The 16,869-nt window shown below is 35.4% G+C and overlaps 3 protein-coding genes across 6 annotated transcripts; 1 reads left to right on the forward strand and 2 right to left on the reverse strand.

Moving 5' to 3' along the window:
- The first annotated feature begins 885 nt into the window (after window positions 1-885).
- Window positions 886-5,479, forward strand: LOC123888543 (protein STABILIZED1-like). Of its 4 annotated transcripts, none has more exons than XR_006802186.1 (3): window positions 886-4,145; window positions 5,225-5,330; window positions 5,424-5,479. XR_006802186.1 is itself a non-coding variant. In XM_045937620.1 (2 exons), exon 1 carries the CDS (start codon window positions 966-968, stop codon window positions 4,083-4,085), a length of 3,120 nt encoding a protein of 1,039 aa, XP_045793576.1. In that variant the 5' UTR covers window positions 886-965; the 3' UTR covers window positions 4,086-4,123; window positions 5,225-5,479. The 4 variants fall into 4 exon arrangements, 1 of the variants encoding a protein (XP_045793576.1); XR_006802187.1 differs by having other exon boundaries at window positions 886-4,123; XR_006802185.1 differs by having other exon boundaries at window positions 5,225-5,479.
- A 1,925-nt stretch (window positions 5,480-7,404) lies between these two features.
- LOC123888545 (protein PHOSPHATE STARVATION RESPONSE 1-like) lies at window positions 7,405-9,560 on the reverse strand. The gene is made up of 5 exons (XM_045937621.1): window positions 9,417-9,560; window positions 9,053-9,092; window positions 8,893-8,950; window positions 8,751-8,820; window positions 7,405-7,971 (listed from the first exon to the last, which is right to left on the reverse strand). The coding sequence occupies exons 1-5, from the start codon at window positions 9,555-9,557 to the stop codon at window positions 7,618-7,620; spliced, it is 663 nt and encodes a 220-aa protein (XP_045793577.1). The 5' UTR covers window positions 9,558-9,560; the 3' UTR covers window positions 7,405-7,617.
- A 2,674-nt stretch (window positions 9,561-12,234) lies between these two features.
- On the reverse strand, window positions 12,235-16,057 carry LOC123888546 (PHD finger protein ALFIN-LIKE 2-like). Its single transcript, XM_045937622.1, has 5 exons — window positions 15,781-16,057; window positions 15,646-15,678; window positions 15,191-15,413; window positions 12,715-12,838; window positions 12,235-12,628 (listed from the first exon to the last, which is right to left on the reverse strand). The coding sequence occupies exons 1-5, from the start codon at window positions 15,869-15,871 to the stop codon at window positions 12,374-12,376; spliced, it is 726 nt and encodes a 241-aa protein (XP_045793578.1). The 5' UTR covers window positions 15,872-16,057; the 3' UTR covers window positions 12,235-12,373.
- Window positions 16,058-16,869: the final 812 nt, after the last annotated feature.

A 16,869-nucleotide genomic window follows, 5' to 3' on the forward strand; every position in this document is an offset into this window, starting at 1 on the left:
CTACCTATCACAATAAATTTCAAAATTTTAAAAAGCTGTCCAGTTTGGCATGTGGGATCCGAAATGAGTTCGGATTGTACGAGCCAAACGCGACTGCGATCATAAAACCATGAAAATTGAAAAAACTAACGGTTTAAAGTGCTTATTACCTCTTGTATGACTCCGATTGAGTATTGCGCCCCTCTTTGAGTGAATAAACGTTGGTTTCAAGTCTCTGATACGCTAAAAAAATTGCCCTAGCTCCAAAGCTCCCAATTGAGTGTCCAAGAGGTTATGAAAGTGCAACTTCTGAAATATAGGCTATATAGACTCTATTCGGATCCTACACACCGACTATGAGCGTTTCCGGTTGGTAGAATCCGAATTGATGCAAAATTTTAAAAATCAAAGCATTTCGGATTGTACAGTCCAAAATAAAGTTTTCCTGGGCAAACCATCAACGATGTACAAGCCAGGCATAGCCAGCCAATGGCTTGTTTAAACTGGTTTTGGATTTCGGATTGTATGGTCCATATCAAACTAGTTTCGGCTTCCATACTCCAAAACCTTTAAAAATAAGGACGTTCGGATTGTACAGTCCAAACCCAGGTTTTCCTGGGCAAAACATCATGTACAAGGCAGGCACAACCAGCCAATTGCTTGTTTAAACTGATTTCGGATTGTATGGACCATAAATAACAAATTTCGGATTCTATAGTCCAAATGCATTTATAGGGTCAAAATGGTCACTTTGGGGGGCCTTGGAGGAAACAATGGGGGGGAAAAAAGCAATTTTCTAACTATAACACATTCTTGGGCTTTCAAAAATTGCAGTTTGGGCCGTAACCCAAAAAACCCAAGCCCATTTTTTTTTTCAACGAAATAAAAAGCGAGGAAATTGCAAAAAAAATAAAATCAGATTCTTTCATAATCGTTTTTAATTTGTTACGAAACCTAGATTGCTGAATTGACACTAATCAAGAACCATGGTGTTCATCGTTCCACCCACCGGAAAAATCCTATCCCTCGACATAAACCCTAGCACCACCACTCTTCATAATCTGAAGCACCAAATCGAACAATTTCACGGTATACCAATTTCACAGCAACGATTATTCCTTTCACAGAGTCTTCGATTACTCGGCGATAACGATTCTCTTCTAATATCAAATCTCGGCGTTGGAAATTACTCAACCCTAACCCTACACGTTCCCTTCTATGGCGGTACTCAACCTCCCGCCGTTCCCAAACCGCCTCGATTCGATTTTCTCAATTCAAAACCGCCTGCTAATTACGTCGCCGGACTTGGTCGTGGTGCCACCGGGTTTACCACAAGGTCTGATATTGGTCCTGCTCGTGCTGCTCCTGATTTGCCGGATAGATCCGCTGCGGCGGCCGGTGCTGCTCCTGGTGTTGGAAGGGGGAGAGGTAAAGGTGGGGATGATGCTGCTGAGGAAGATGATGAAGGAGAGGATAAGGGATATGATGAGAATCAGAAATTTGATGAGTTTGAAGGTAATGATGTTGGTTTATTTGCTTCTGCTGAATATGATGAGGATGATAGAGAAGCTGATGCTGTTTGGGAAGGGATTGATAAGAGAATGGATTCGAGAAGGAAGGATCGTAGGGAAGCTAGGTTGAAGCAAGAGATTGAGAAGTATAGAGCTTCGAATCCGAAAATTACTGAACAATTTGCTGATTTGAAGAGGAAGTTGTATACTTTATCTACTGATGATTGGCAGAGTTTAGAGAAGTTTGAGAGTGGTGGTTATTCTTCGAAGAATAAGAAGAAGAGGTTTGAGAGTTTTGTTCCTGTTCCTGATACACTTCTTGAGAAAGCAAGGCAAGAGCAAGAGCATGTTACTGCGTTGGATCCTAAGAGTAGGGCCGCTTCGGCAAATGGTACTGAGACTCCATGGTCACAAACACCTGTTACTGATTTAACTGCTGTTGGTGAGGGTAGAGGTACTGTTTTGTCATTGAAATTGGATAGGTTGTCTGATTCAGTTTCCGGTATGACTAATGTTGATCCAAAGGGGTATCTCACTGTTCTTAATAGTATGAAAATTACTAGTGATGCTGAGATTTCTGATTTTAAGAAGGCTAGGTTGTTGCTCAAGAGTGTTACTCAAACGAATCCGAAACATCCTCCCGGTTGGATTGCTGCTGCGAGGTTGGAGGAGTTGGCTGGTAAGCTTCCGGTGGCTAGGCAATTGATACAGAAAGGGTGTGAAGAATGTCCCAAGAATGAAGATGTGTGGCTTGAGGCTTGTAGGCTGGCGAATCCCGATGAAGCGAAAGCTGTGATAGCTCGGGGTGTTAAATCGATTCCCACTTCTGTTAAGTTGTGGATGCAGGCTTCGAAATTGGAAAGCGATGATATGAATCGGAGTAGGGTGTTGAGGAAAGGGCTTGAGCACATTCCTGATTCGGTTAGATTGTGGAAGGCTGTTGTGGAGCTTGCAAATGAAGAAGATGCTAGACTTTTGCTTCACAGAGCTGTGGAATGTTGTCCTTTGCATGTGGAATTGTGGCTTGCTCTTGCTAGGTTGGAAACTTATGACAATGCTAAGAAGGTTCTCAATAGGGCAAGAGAGAGGCTGCCCAAGGAGCCGGCTATATGGATAACAGCTGCCAAGTTGGAAGAAGCTAATGGGAACACATCCATGATTGGCAAGATTATTGAGAGGGGTATAAGGGCTTTGCAGAGAGAAGGTGTGGTGATTGATAGAGAAGCTTGGATGAAGGAAGCAGAGGCTGCAGAACGGGCTGGTTCGGTTGCAACTTGCCAAGCAATAATCCACAATACAATTGGAATTGGAGTTGAAGAAGAAGATAGGAAGAGGACATGGGTAGCTGATGCGGAGGAATGCAAGAAAAGAGGTTCTATTGAGACTGCTAGAGCTATATATGCTCATGCCTTGACTGTCTTCTTAACTAAGAAGAGCATATGGCTCAAAGCAGCACAGCTTGAGAGGAGTCATGGTACTAGGGAATCTCTTGATGCATTACTTCGTAAAGCAGTTACTTACAGACCTCAGGCTGAAGTTCTTTGGCTTATGGGTGCCAAGGAGAAGTGGCTTGCTGGAGACGTGCCTGCAGCTCGTGCTATTCTCCAAGAAGCTTACGCCGCCATTCCCAATTCGGAGGAAATATGGCTTGCGGCTTTTAAACTAGAGTTTGAAAATCACGAGCCCGAAAGAGCTAGAATGTTGTTGGCTAAAGCAAGGGAGAGAGGAGGTACAGAGAGAGTCTGGATGAAATCTGCTATCGTAGAGAGAGAACTAGGAAACATTGAAGAGGAAAGGAAACTGTTAAATGAAGGATTGAAGCAATTCCCTTCATTTGATAAATTGTGGTTGATGCTTGGCCAACTTGAGGAACGGCTTGCTAAGCAGCAGGATCAGCCTGAGAAGCAGCATGCTCACAAGATGGAAGCTAAGAAGGTATATGATTCGGGACTGAAACCCTGTCCTAATTCTGTACCCCTTTGGCTCTCTCTTGCTAATCTTGAAGAGGAGATGAGTGGGTTGAGTAAAGTTCGTGCAATTCTCATAATGGCTCGAAAGAGGAATCCTCAAAATCCTGAACTCTGGCTAGCAGCTGTTAGAGCAGAATTAAAGCATGGAGAGAAGAAAGAAGCTGATAGTTTGATGGCAAAAGCATTGCAGGAGTGTCCCAACAGTGGCATTCTATGGGCGGCTTCCATTGAGATGGCTCCTCGTCCCCAGCGTAGAAGCAAGAGTATGGATGCCCTAAAGAAATGTGACCATGATCCCCATGTTATAGCTGCCGTTGCCAAATTATTCTGGATAGACAGGAAGGTGGACAAAGCCAGGAGTTGGTTGAATAGGGCTGTGACACTTGCTCCTGACATAGGTGATTTTTGGGCTTTGTGCTACAAATTTGAATTACAGCATGGAACTGAGGAGAACCAGAAAGATGTATTGAAGAGATGTGTTGCTGCTGAACCAAAACACGGGGAGAAATGGCAAGTGGTCTCAAAGGCAATAGAGAACTCTCACCAACCAACAGAATCCATCTTGAAGAAAGTGGTGATTGCACTAGGGAAGGAGGAGAAGGCAGCTGAGGATAGTAAACATTGATTTACCAGAAATGTCGCTTCTTTCTGTCAAAAAAAATGGTTTGTAGCATCTTTACCATTGGTTAGTTTTGAAATTTGATTTTATCTGGATTATGAATAATTCTATTGTTATATACTTATATTTCATGTAAACTACTCTATAATTTAGAGTTATGAAGGAACTTGTAATCAAAACTCAGCCATCACTTTAGTTTTCCAACTTGTAATCCAACTAGAGACCTATTTTATAAATATGCAGTGTTCCGCAAATGTTTTGAATTCTTTGTTGCTTGAACACAAAATGGTGCTGTATATTTTCCAATTAGGTGTTTTTTCGAATTGTTTCTGTTTTTCATAATAGTTGTCCTGTATTTCGGCCTACAGTTGTATGTGCTCTGAATCAAATTTGCTGTTTACGGAAAATACTTTTGTATAAGGTTTAATAGCTGTTCTCCATGAGGATTAATATCTTTTTGTTGATATGCTTGTCTGGATTATTTTAACGTTTTCCAAGATACCTTCATAAGGATTTATAACTGTTTCTGATTGATTATATTTTTTTTGGTTTTATTCATGCTTCACATGTTCGTACTAGTTTTGCATGCTTAATGCCAAGTTTTACAATTTTGCAAATATATCTGTATGCATGTCTTTCTTTAAAAAGAGAAGTTAATGCTTGATGTAGTACAATGGTATCTCAAAAATTCAGCAATTGACGGAGGACTTTTGCAGCATAAGTGTATTCTCTGCAAGTACACATTATATTTAACCTTTCATTCCTTTCTTGTGAGTCGTGAATTATGTTCCTAGCAGCTGCTGGAGTCTGAGCTGACTCCAATTTCTGTATGTTAGCATTTGTCATAGGGGATCTAAGTTGGGCGACTATGCATTCAGGCTATACTATATAATAGTTTTTATGATGCTGATTCTGTTCTAAAAATGGGATGTTGTTGTTTACCCTGGGTCAATTTTTTACTTGAATGCTATATTCCTGCTGTAAGTTGCTAATTATACTCGAGTTTCCATCCAACTATTGGCAGGGCTGCTGCAAAGGCATGCTCTGTGAACTTTTGAATGAATCTTCTTTATTCTATTTTGGACTTTGTTATTCAGTTTTCTTATTTTGCAATCATTGCTATTGTTTTCATTGTTCCATATCAGGTAGCTCAAGAACATGATATGGGACCAAAGGATTCTGCTTATATTTGTGGATATACCAATCATCATAGGCTGTTAGAGTGGAGCTTGGCAAGTTTAAAATAGATTGGTAGGGTCTGACTTGCATGTACTCCTTAAATTTAATAGTCTACTTTGAAAATATCTTCTTACCTATTATCATATTTCTTCTTTTGACGGAAAGGCGGACAGTATTCTATCCATACTGATTTAACTTTGACTCGGCTGTTTAGAAAGGTATATTCTATTTTGCTATAATCTTTTTTCTTCTAAAACATTTGCAGTACAATGCTCTTACATAGTCAGAAATTAAGGATATATAGTTATGCTTACATATTACAATATTCACTCTTTTTTGACTAATAATTTCTTTTTTGACAGAAATATTTACTCTTTTCTCTGTATAGTTGAATTTTATTTGCACTGTGTTTTGTATTAACATCCAAATGGGCAATATACCTGTGATATATTTCCTCTATAGATATATCTTCTATAGTTTTGGCTTGACACAGACAGGATAGTCTTGTACTGTTGTATTCTCTTTCTTTTATGATTAAGCAGGAGTGCTGTAGCAAGAAATTATAGATGGTTGGTCTCATGTTTCAAATTCTTGTATGAGCCGTTCCCTGCCTGACTTGAATAAATGCATTAGGAATTCTTTGAACCCCTAATAATTTTGAAGAAATTTATTAATATTTAGAAATATATTAATGCTCTTTGGGCCTTGATAGTGACTGGTTTTGATAATCCATGTTTATTTGTGCCCGGTGCCTTTGTCATAACCATGCATCATTAGTCTTACCAATGAGGCACTGAATATCAGATGAAAAATGTATGACCTAGTGACTGCCTACCTTTGTAATCTAAAGGGGTAGAGTTCGAATCCCACCGAAAAATGTATGACCTAGTGTCTCTCCCCTCCTCTGATATAAGTAATATGATACACCCTTTGAAAAATAAAAATGATGCAGCATAGCTCATGTAAAGTAACCTTGTAGCCTTTATCTCTTTTTTTTATTTTTTTATTTTTATGAAAGCCTTTATCTCACATTTTACTAATACTAAACGTTGCGTTTCAAACTATCCATAAGTAGAGCTTCACAATAGTAGAGGATTCACATTTTTTACTTAAAGGTTTAAGTTTTAAGCAAGAGATCATCTACCTTCTAAGTAAGATAAGGTATACTTATGTTTACAAACAGTTCTAGCTAGATCAATTGATTCATTATGTAACTCCTTCAGAGCTGTTCATCATAGTTTGGACTTATGAGAATTCATTATATCTAAACCTTGTCATCACTATTGTGACTTATCATCAAGACAAATATTCGATTCAATCCTCATATTCAGAACTTGTGGAGCAACATCATAATCATCCCAAGCAACCTAAGCTTTCTTTCCTTTCTTAAGTTTGTTGTCCGATTTCTCCTTTTTGAGGAAAACTGTTAGTTTTGATATGTCTTGGTTTGCTTTCTTCTTTTTGAGAAAGACTGTTCAATTTTCATGTCAGGTTTGCTGCATTAATAAATCATAGCATCCAGGAGTTTGTTTTTGTTTTTATAGGCATATACATCAGTTGATGTATCACTTTCTTTGATTTATTATTCATTAGCTTTAATGTATTTTCTTCCTGTTCTTCCATCTTTCTAAATCTTCTAGGGTTTAAAAAAAAAAAAAATCTTCTAAGGTTCAGGTGTTCTCTTGAAAATCATCAGTCTGAGTCTTAACTTTAATTTCTAGGTGATTGTCAAAAAAACTTTAATTTCCAGGTTTTTTTTGGCAGAAGAAACAAATTATACAATACTTTTTTTTACTTTTTTTTTTTATAGTTCCTATCAACTTCTTCACTCAATGCTGTCTAGGGAGCTCCAAGTCGTGCTCTTGAAATTCCACAAATAAACTTCTATATTCACAGGTCTAAGATCCCTTAATTTAGTAATCATTTTAATCTTGGGTTGCCCTTGTTGGCTCAAACACCTCAGAATAACAACTCCTCTAGCATTTGAAATCCGAGTTAAAAATCCTCAAGTGAGGTGTCTGTTAACAGAAGTGTAAATGCAATACACTAAATAAACATCTTCACATGACATACATAGATTTCCAACAATACTCTATAATCTGAATAACTTTCTTGCATGCAATCAACCAAGTACTATCAAATCAAATTATACACATATGATGTGTGATTCTGTTGAACCTTTTATTTTCATCCAACAATATATACAGAACATTGTTCATTTCTAGGCCCTCAAACATAAATCTCCATATGAAAATGCTTTGAAGGACCATAAAAAGATCAAGCAAACATTGTATATAAGATGGACATCATCATAAACTTTTTTATTAGGCAAACATTTATTCTAATTATACAAAACCTATTATAATAAGAAACCAGGCACCAAAGGTGATTGGCATGTTGTTTCAGCTAGCTGAATCCAAGAAAGGTTATTCCAGGTTTGGTTGCAGAATTCTGAGACTGTTGATGGTCCTAGTTCAAAACCTGTAGGCAAAACATCATCATCTATGTTCTTTAGCTTTTTGGCTGCTTGATGTTCTTCCTCAGATTGTGTTTTTAAGGATTCAGATTCCTCAGAAAGAGAGGGCAGATGTGTAGCTTTGCCAACAAAAGGCTTGAAAGCTTTTCTTGTAATTGTTCTGCTTTGATTACTTTGTCCAATTCTGTCTAGGTACTTTCCTTGTGCTTCAATTTTCAGCTTCAAGATTTTTTGAACCTTCCAACCAAATAATACAAAATTTTCACTACATAAATTATATCATTCTTGACCAAAATATTCTAAATCTTTCATCCTAGCATATTTTTGTTGTAATTCCCTACAAAACTTTCTACCATTCTTAACCAAAAAGTTATAAAAACTATGTTTATAGTAAATATAGCAGACAAATTTGGATTAAGAGGCACAGATTCTAATATTTTTAGTTTTTCCTTTAAAAAACAAAATTTTTAATTGTATTTTTGCTTTCTATTTTATCACACTCACGAAATAGTCTTTTCTTTTTAAAATTGAATTATTTGGTCTCTCAATTCTATCTTATTTGCTGCAATTATGGTACCATTACCATCTAATTTTTTGACTCTTAAATGGTGATTTTTGGCCCCAGAAAATGGTGATTGTTATCCTAATTGTAAATTTGAAGAAGAAAAAAAAACATTTTTAAGGTTGAAAATCACCATTTTTTAGGCTAAAAAACACTAATCCTTAGGTAAAAATATATATGTTCGAACCAAAATTACCACAAATGTGATAATTTAAGATTAAAAAAAATGATTTTAAAATATAGAGACTATTTTCGTGATTGAAATAAAATATGGAGCCAAAAGTTCAATTAAACCAATAAAAAATCATGAGATTTCTAGAGACAAAAACTGATATTGTCAACTAACCGTTAAAATTTGTTTGTGAAGACTTACTAAAAAGAAAATTGGATAAATCATACTTGCGTTTAATTGGAAAATTGTTTGTGAAGACTTACTATAAACATTGTAAAATACCTCAACTCTGTCATCCATGCGTTTTTGCACCTCTGCTTGCATTTGAAGGACTTCCTTTAGCTGAAGAGCACTGTTCATTTGCAAAATATAATTATTGTATAAGTTGATTGTAAAAGAGAGATGAAAATTGTTGTTGACTTACGATATAGAACAGAAATTTGGCAGTATATCTGATATGCTTTTCTTCTCAGTCTTTCCTCCTTCATAGATGATGATCAAGGAACAAGTTATAATTTCAATTGAATTTGGTATTATCATTATTTTATAGATAAGTACCATTAGTTGCTAAGTCAAATACTTACTTGTAGTGGACTCTGGAATCAATTTGGAGATCCTGTATTTCTGAGCACAACCAATATGAGTCATCAATTTTTAAGAGAATTGTTTGGTTTTACCAATTACTTCTTTCGTCCTAAAATAAGTCACACAATTTGACTATGTATACTATTCGATCATATTCTTTTATTAATATATAAATATAAATGTTAAGATATTTGATAAAATAATGGAGTATATATCCATATACTATTCCTTTTACACTCCTCACATATTTCGAAATGGAAATCACCATCATCATCATATAATTAAAATAAAAAGAGGGAACAAAATAGAGGGGTCAAAATTGCATTAAAGCCAAATAAAAATATGTGGTGACTGGAGAAGAACCTGCAAGTGGCTTTTGACGTGATAAATACTCAACTCTGAAATCCCCATAGCCGTCATTACCTTCAATATGCCCTTTGGTGTTGCCCCTGACAAAGTACAAACCACACCATATTGGTTCCAATGATTATTCAAAGGGAACATAACATTCATATCAACTTAGGATATGCCCTATATAATTTTCAACAGTAAGTGAGGTATAAAACAAGTTTTAACTTTTAATACATATGAGGTATTTTTGCTTATAAAATTTAATGAGAAAAAATTGGTTTTTGGTAGGCCTAGAGTTAGGACTTTAGTAGTCTTGTTTTTGGTCGATCCTGCCTCAACTTCTCAATGTAAATAAACTTCTATGAGGAGTGCAGGCAACACAAATTGATATAGAGTAGCAAACATAATCCATGAGAGGTTGGTGGGTTCAATTGTTGCCGTCCCGATTACGAAGGAGGTGTCCTCTTGGACCTTCCGGCTTGATAATGGAGGTATGTTTTCGATTAAGGTCAATTATTCTCATTTATTATCAAAAATTTCCTCTTCTTCTCTATCAAAAAACAAGGCTTGGTGGAATTTTGTTGAAAGCATGAGATAGTTGGGCTCCGTCAAAAGTAATGGTAACATGGCAACTCCTTCGTTCAAGAATCCGAACGAGGGTGAATTTTGCTTCAAGAGGTGTAATTCTTCATGGTAGTTTGCCCTCTTGCACTTTTTGTGTGGAAGGTATAGAGTCCGAAAATCATCTATTTTTTTGGTGTCCTTTTGCTCAATCCATTTGGTGGAAGGGATACCGTTGGTTTGGTATTTGTGAGGTGTTGCCGGAGAATGTTCAAGCTCACTTTGAAAATTTTCTAACCACAGTTAAAAGAGGAAAGAAGGGCCATAAGGGGATTTTTTTTTTTGGTTTGACACTCCGTTATATGGGCGTTTTTTGGTTGTAATACTATTTTGGTTTTGGTTGTCTGGTTCGAGTACAAATATGTACTCTTCGTATAGGGATGAGTCGAGTACCTTTTATACTTTTATTTTGATGTTTTTTTACTATTAATAAAATCTTATCGTTTTGTTGTTTCAAAAAAAAAAAAAAAAGCAAAGATAATCATTTTGTAAATAAAAAAAAAAGGGAAATGAAATTTTAAATACTAAGTTTTACAAAATCAAATTATAAGTTGAAGGTTTGGGTAATCTTAAAAAAGAAGATTTTGTTTGTCCGGTGAAAATTTTACAACTTATATTTTTAGTTGCATTTTAAACTATATTATTCGATGTCAGAATACGAGCCATCGAATCTTATTCAACGGTCAAGATCTTTTGACTCTTAACTGCATGATTCGGTTAATTACAAGGGAAAAGTTCATAATTTTTTTATTCATGTGTCAAATACTCATCAGTATGAGATCTTTTTGCAAACATCTTTACCATAAAACCAATTTTAGTACCTTTTGTTAGTATGATGGATCATTTGGCATTTTTATCTTTGAAACAAATGCTTTAAAAACCAAACTAGGCGTTAAACCTACAAGACATCATATCATAGTTCACCGTTTAAAATATTTGAATTGAGACAAAACCACAATCAAACTGTTCACAATTCAACTGGTTGAACCATCCAATTTAATTCGATTTTTAAAACATTGCTTTAAACGAAAGAAACTTCGCACAATAAAAATAACAAATTCTATAAATTGCACTACCCATGTTATCTTATCATGCTAGTATTGTTGGAACATAGTGATGCAAAAACTTACTATCAGGGCCCCCAAGCCTATTTACAGCCTCTACAAAGAGATCATGGAGTTGTTGTGTCCATCGTAAGCGTTCTTTGTGTGTGGCAGAGCTATCAGAGCGAGTGGAACCCATAACTCAACTCTTTGGGGAGAGGCCCAATTCATTGGTGTACTAAGGTGAAAGATTATAGTAAAAGGAATGTAAAACAAGACAAAATTAGTTGTCAAAAGACATAGAATTAACCAATGTGGCGATTTTCACTAAGGTATATTGGCTTCATTAGATTCTATGTTTTGTCTTTAGTTGTCGGAACAAATTATGTAGTATACTCTTGCTCAGAAACTTAACATGTTTTTCCATAAAAATAACAATTTAACTTATCTTTTGCTTGGCGAGAATGTCTATGATTTTGTCAATGTCAATTAATTAGTCAATCAAATATATGATTATGAATGATGGAGAAAGAATTGGAGAGTAACAACTTTTGAAAAGAAAGATATTCAACTCGACTTTCATAGTTTATTTATTTATTTGTATTAACCACTAGTTCTCATGAAAGGAGACCCGAGTAATCCAGAGTTCGATTGCGAGATAAGTAAAACTTAGCCTAAAATTGTTTCCATCAGAAACTGAACTCAGATTCTCCGGAATAATTTGTGTAGGAGAAATCAAACTTTCATGGTTTATGTATATAGGGATATGACGTACATTTTGTAATAATGAGAGTAAATCAGATTTAGACAACTCAATCGCCAAAGACAAAGAAATGCAAAAAGTATTATAGGCAAAACCATTTAAAAAAAGGTTTAAAGACAATGATTTGAAAACTTTATGGGGTCGTTTGATGCATCTAGCTAATCCAAGATAGTAGGATAAGATTTGTCGCCGCTCTTAGATTTCCCTGTAAACAAAGAATAACAATAGTTTTGAGTGAAGAAATCAACATCATTTGATCAAGTTTGGACTGTTCCTGAGTTTTCGAGTATGTTCAAATTCATTATCGAACGATTTGGCTAAACCTATTCCATGACAGTAACATAAATGAATCATACTTGCAATGTAGAGAAAGAAATAAATAAAACATGAATAAAACTTAACAAATTTTCTCCTCCTACTAAAGTCAAACATAAAAGAGTATAACATGAACTTCTCTAAGTAATGTAATAACAATGTCAAAGTATTTTTCAGCCAGGAAACATCATTCAAATCTGAAGTGTATTCCCAAATTGCCTTTGAAACTAAGGTCTGTTCCGCCTGATGCTGCATTGAGGGCACTTGTATTGCTTTATGCTCTCGGCCTTAGCAGGAGTGATCTTCACACATTTTCCGTGGTACCACCTCTCACATATATCGCAGCCAATCCAAAACTCGTCCGCGTTGTAATTTCCGCCACAGCTCCCACAAAGTGTTTCGCTGTGCTCGTCTTCCTCCTCCTCATAACCATCATCCGCAGCAAACTTTGGGTTGCTTTTGACTTGCCCATCATTGGATCTCTGCGAATAAAGGTAAAAACCTAAGCTGAATCGGCCAACAGAAGCAAAGAAACAGGTACATATGACCAGAGAAGGAAATCACTAACCTTGGTGCTTCCTCGGGATTTGCTTCCACTGTCTGCTGCTGGCTTGTTTTCCTTAACTGGTTTCCTGTCCGACACAAGTTCGAAAACGGTGGGAAGATCGTTGATCAAACTAAACAATCGTTTCCTGCCATAACGAATCAGGGAAACCATCAATATAAGGAAGCATATGCCAAGTTGCAGCCGATAATTGATAAAAAAAAATGCTACAATAAACAGATTTGATGGACGGGTTGTATACTTGTATATAGAATCTCAATTGCAGTGATTCGTAAAATCAATCGAAGGTCGTTTACAAGATATGGGAATTTTCAAAATCTAAGATACAGGTATATTAATATAAATTTTTCAAAACTAATCATATATAAAGAATGTAAGAAAATAGAGTCAAATCATAACACAGAAATTGCATAAAATATTAAAAAAATTCAAATTAGCATAGCATATTATTATAACATAAATTTGAGATTGAACTGTTCAACACGACAGCAAAATATCTCATAATAAGAAATCATAACACAGAAATTTTTCAACAATCAACATCATAAAACCTAACCAAGACTTCGAATATCACACTTTAACAACTGAGGAATAAATTGGAGAGTGAATGTTTTGGCAGTTCAGGAACACCTCTAACAGAGTGGCATACGAGCAAATAATCGAGGCGGTGACTACAATCCACTTTATCGATTGGTAGGGCACATGGTTTCTCCATGCTCAAAGAGTCAGAGTTGCTGGTTAAGGTCAATGATCACTAACAATAGGTTGAACAGGGAACACAAGAATGAAGATTGAGGCGTGAGCATGGTTGTCAAGACCGGGAGTTAACTCCTCAGACCTTACGATCTTACGAGTTGGCCGTCATCCACCGTGCCGGAGCAGTTCGAATCTTCCACACGTCGTTTCATACCGGGTTAATAAAGTCCCAACCTGTTTCGCACCGACCCGACCCGGTTGCTCTGTTTAGACCCGGTTCATATTGCACTGCCCCAACCCGAAACTGAACCGTTTCAACTAGAAACCTGCTCGTTTTGGATCGAAAATTGAGGAACTTTTGTTAACTTGGGGAATTGGTGGCTACTTGATACAAATCGTATCCCTATCCCTAATTCATCAACCGTATCTCTAATTTCATTAATAGTATTTACTAATCATTCACTTGTATTCCCTAGTTCAATATCTTCTATAAATTCTCTTCATCCTATTCTCATCTCTTCAACCTCTCAGAACTGCACTTGTCTCGAAGGACTTGATGAATTAGGGGTTTTTAAGTTTAAGTTTAAGAGTCTAAGCTATTAAGTTTAAAAGTCTATGTTTAGTTTTTAAGTTTAAGAGTCTAAGTTATTTTTCTATGTCTAAGTTTATTTAAGTTTAAAAGTCTAAGCTATTTTGATTATGTTAATGACTAATGAAGTTTTTATGTTTTGATTATGTTTAATATTAATGATGTTTTTATGTATGAGAAAATTTGTGGGATCTTACGATCCTTGTTACGATCCTACGATCTTTTTATACCCCAACGATCTTTAGTGGGATCCCGATCCTGACAACCATGGGCGTGAGAATGAGACACAGCTGTTCAGACGCAAGAACAGTGAGACGGAAAACCCAATTTTTTATTTTGACTAAATGATAGTATTGACTTATATATCAAAACATAGAAGGACCAACTTCAAAGTACCTACCAAGGGATAGCCATATGAATACCTATATGTACCAAAATTTGTTTTATATATTTTCTGAAAAAAAAATCATAGATTATGTTGTGGCAACAAAACCACAAATTAATATACTTAAACCACTATCGGACCGGCTGATGTTGCTCATAAGATAAGAATGTGTTGAGACAAATTTCGTTGCAACAAAGAAATGCATGTATAAACCTATCAAGTTTCACATATAAAAAAACCACAGAAATTTGAACAACCACCGCAAACTCCAATTGTAAACCATACTTTTGAACACTAAACAAAGTGCATAAGGATGTAATAGAGAGCCACAATGAATCCGCCATCCCTTATTGATAACACTTGTATAAGTTAAACGAGGCTATTGGAGCAGTTAACATGGTCACTCCAATCACTAATTCACACTTATTTGTTAATTTGTAGGACTCAGACCTCTGGTGAGGTTGCTCATAACATAAGAATGTGTTAAGACACGTTTTACTACAAAACAATGAAGCAGAAAATTCCTCAAATTAGTGTATGTGTCAGACACCGACACGACACCTACACTTATGATGACACTTGTCGGTGTCGAAGTGTCAGTGTCCATGATTCATAGCTGCAAAACAAGGAATGTATGCATAAAACCTAACAAGCATCACATATCAACAAAACACAGAAATTTGAACAACCACCACAAACGCCAATAGTATATCTTAGTTTTTAACATTAACCAAAGTGCATAACAATGTACCACAATTAACTTCAATTACGACCATATACATGCATCTCCACCAAAGCATAAAATGTACCTTTCATTGCGGTTTAGCCGAGCTCCAAGATAAAACGCCACCGAAAGCAACCACGAATCACTGTGCACAGCAACAAGAGAAAGCCAGTCCTTTCGATTCATGCCATCTCTAGCAAAATTGATTCCAAGAGCCGGCTCAGGAAGCTCCGGCGGAACTTCCTCAGCCGGCAGAGTTACTTCCCAGCTGCCATTCCCATGTCCATAGAGGCACAAATTATCCTTATCTAAACAAACACAACACAATCTTCAAACTCAATTGAAGCACAAATAAACTAACAATCATAAAATCACATAAACTTAAATTGAATGTAATCCTCTAACATTACATAAATAAAAGCCATGCAGCATTCACAACATAACACATAATTAAAATATATTTAAAACAAAACATAAATAAAACAAAACAAAATTCTAACGTAAAACAAAAACAAATTCAGATCCGCTAATACACTTTACCTGGATCACAAAGTCCGTAAAATTCATCAACATCTGAGAAAAAGGGCAAAAACAAAATACAAAAAAGGTAAGAACTTTGAAATTAAAACAGAAAAAAAAGAAGACCCAGATAAGAATTTGAAGAGATAAGAGTACCATGAGTGAGAGCACGAACAACAGCGGTTCTACGAGCATCGTAATCTTTGAAGATCTCTTCAACGGTACGAGGGCTAGAAGCCATTTCCATAACCCAATTGAGATCTGAGAAAAAGGGATTTGGATTTGGGGGAAACTAGATGGAATTGAAAGGATAAAGAGGTGAAAACATGAGAATGGATCAAAAGGGTATAGAAGAGAAGAGAATGAAGAACGTAGTGTACTAGTAGTGTGTGGGAATTATAAGGTAACACTTCTCTATGGTTACCCAAATGTGTACTTGCTTATATCCAACGATTATTGTTTTAGCTAGGTTTACTAAATTATGTTTGGATTTAATTTATTTTAAGCTTACTATAAAATTAGCTCATGTAATGTAAATAAATTTTTATGTTATTCTCTACGGTAAAGAAAATTTGCTTTTTGCCTTGATTGAGTTTCTAATGTATTTGATTTATATTATTGAGTAGATATATTAGAAATTCAATAAATCTAAAAAATAAATATTCTTTTATATTAAGGACCAGATGTAGTAATTGATAAATTTTTGCTAATAAAAATTGTTGTTTTCTCATAAAATAATTTTTTTTACGCAGTCATAAAATACCTTGAAAAACTTATAATAATACTTTTATTTTTAATAGAAACTTATAATAATACATAAAAGCTTGTTTATTTGTATAAGATACTGTTTGACCCAGCTATTTTAGAAATAATAGCTTTTTAACTAAAAATTGTTTGGTAAATCTTACTTTTTTTTATGAAAAAAAGAGTTAAAAGTTGTTTTTCTATTATAATAGGGTTAAAAGATATGTTTGATAATATATTATAATTTTTCCTAAAATATAGAAGCCGTTTATTTTTTTACTATAACTTTTAAAAATTATTGTTTGGCCTAACTTCTTACTTTTAAGAAGAAAAAAAACTAGGTCAAATCAAAGGGACTTTAGTATATCGACGACTTACTGTGTGATCATTATTTGTATGCTAACCCGTTTGATGCACACGCAGGATATGGAGACATGATATGATAAAATTATCCTATCTTATTTCTATCATTTGTTTGGTGCACCAATTAAAAAAGATAAA

Source organism: Trifolium pratense, linkage group LG6, assembly GCF_020283565.1.
Source record: "Trifolium pratense cultivar HEN17-A07 linkage group LG6, ARS_RC_1.1, whole genome shotgun sequence".
Classification (NCBI taxonomy): Eukaryota; Viridiplantae; Streptophyta; class Magnoliopsida; order Fabales; family Fabaceae; genus Trifolium; species Trifolium pratense.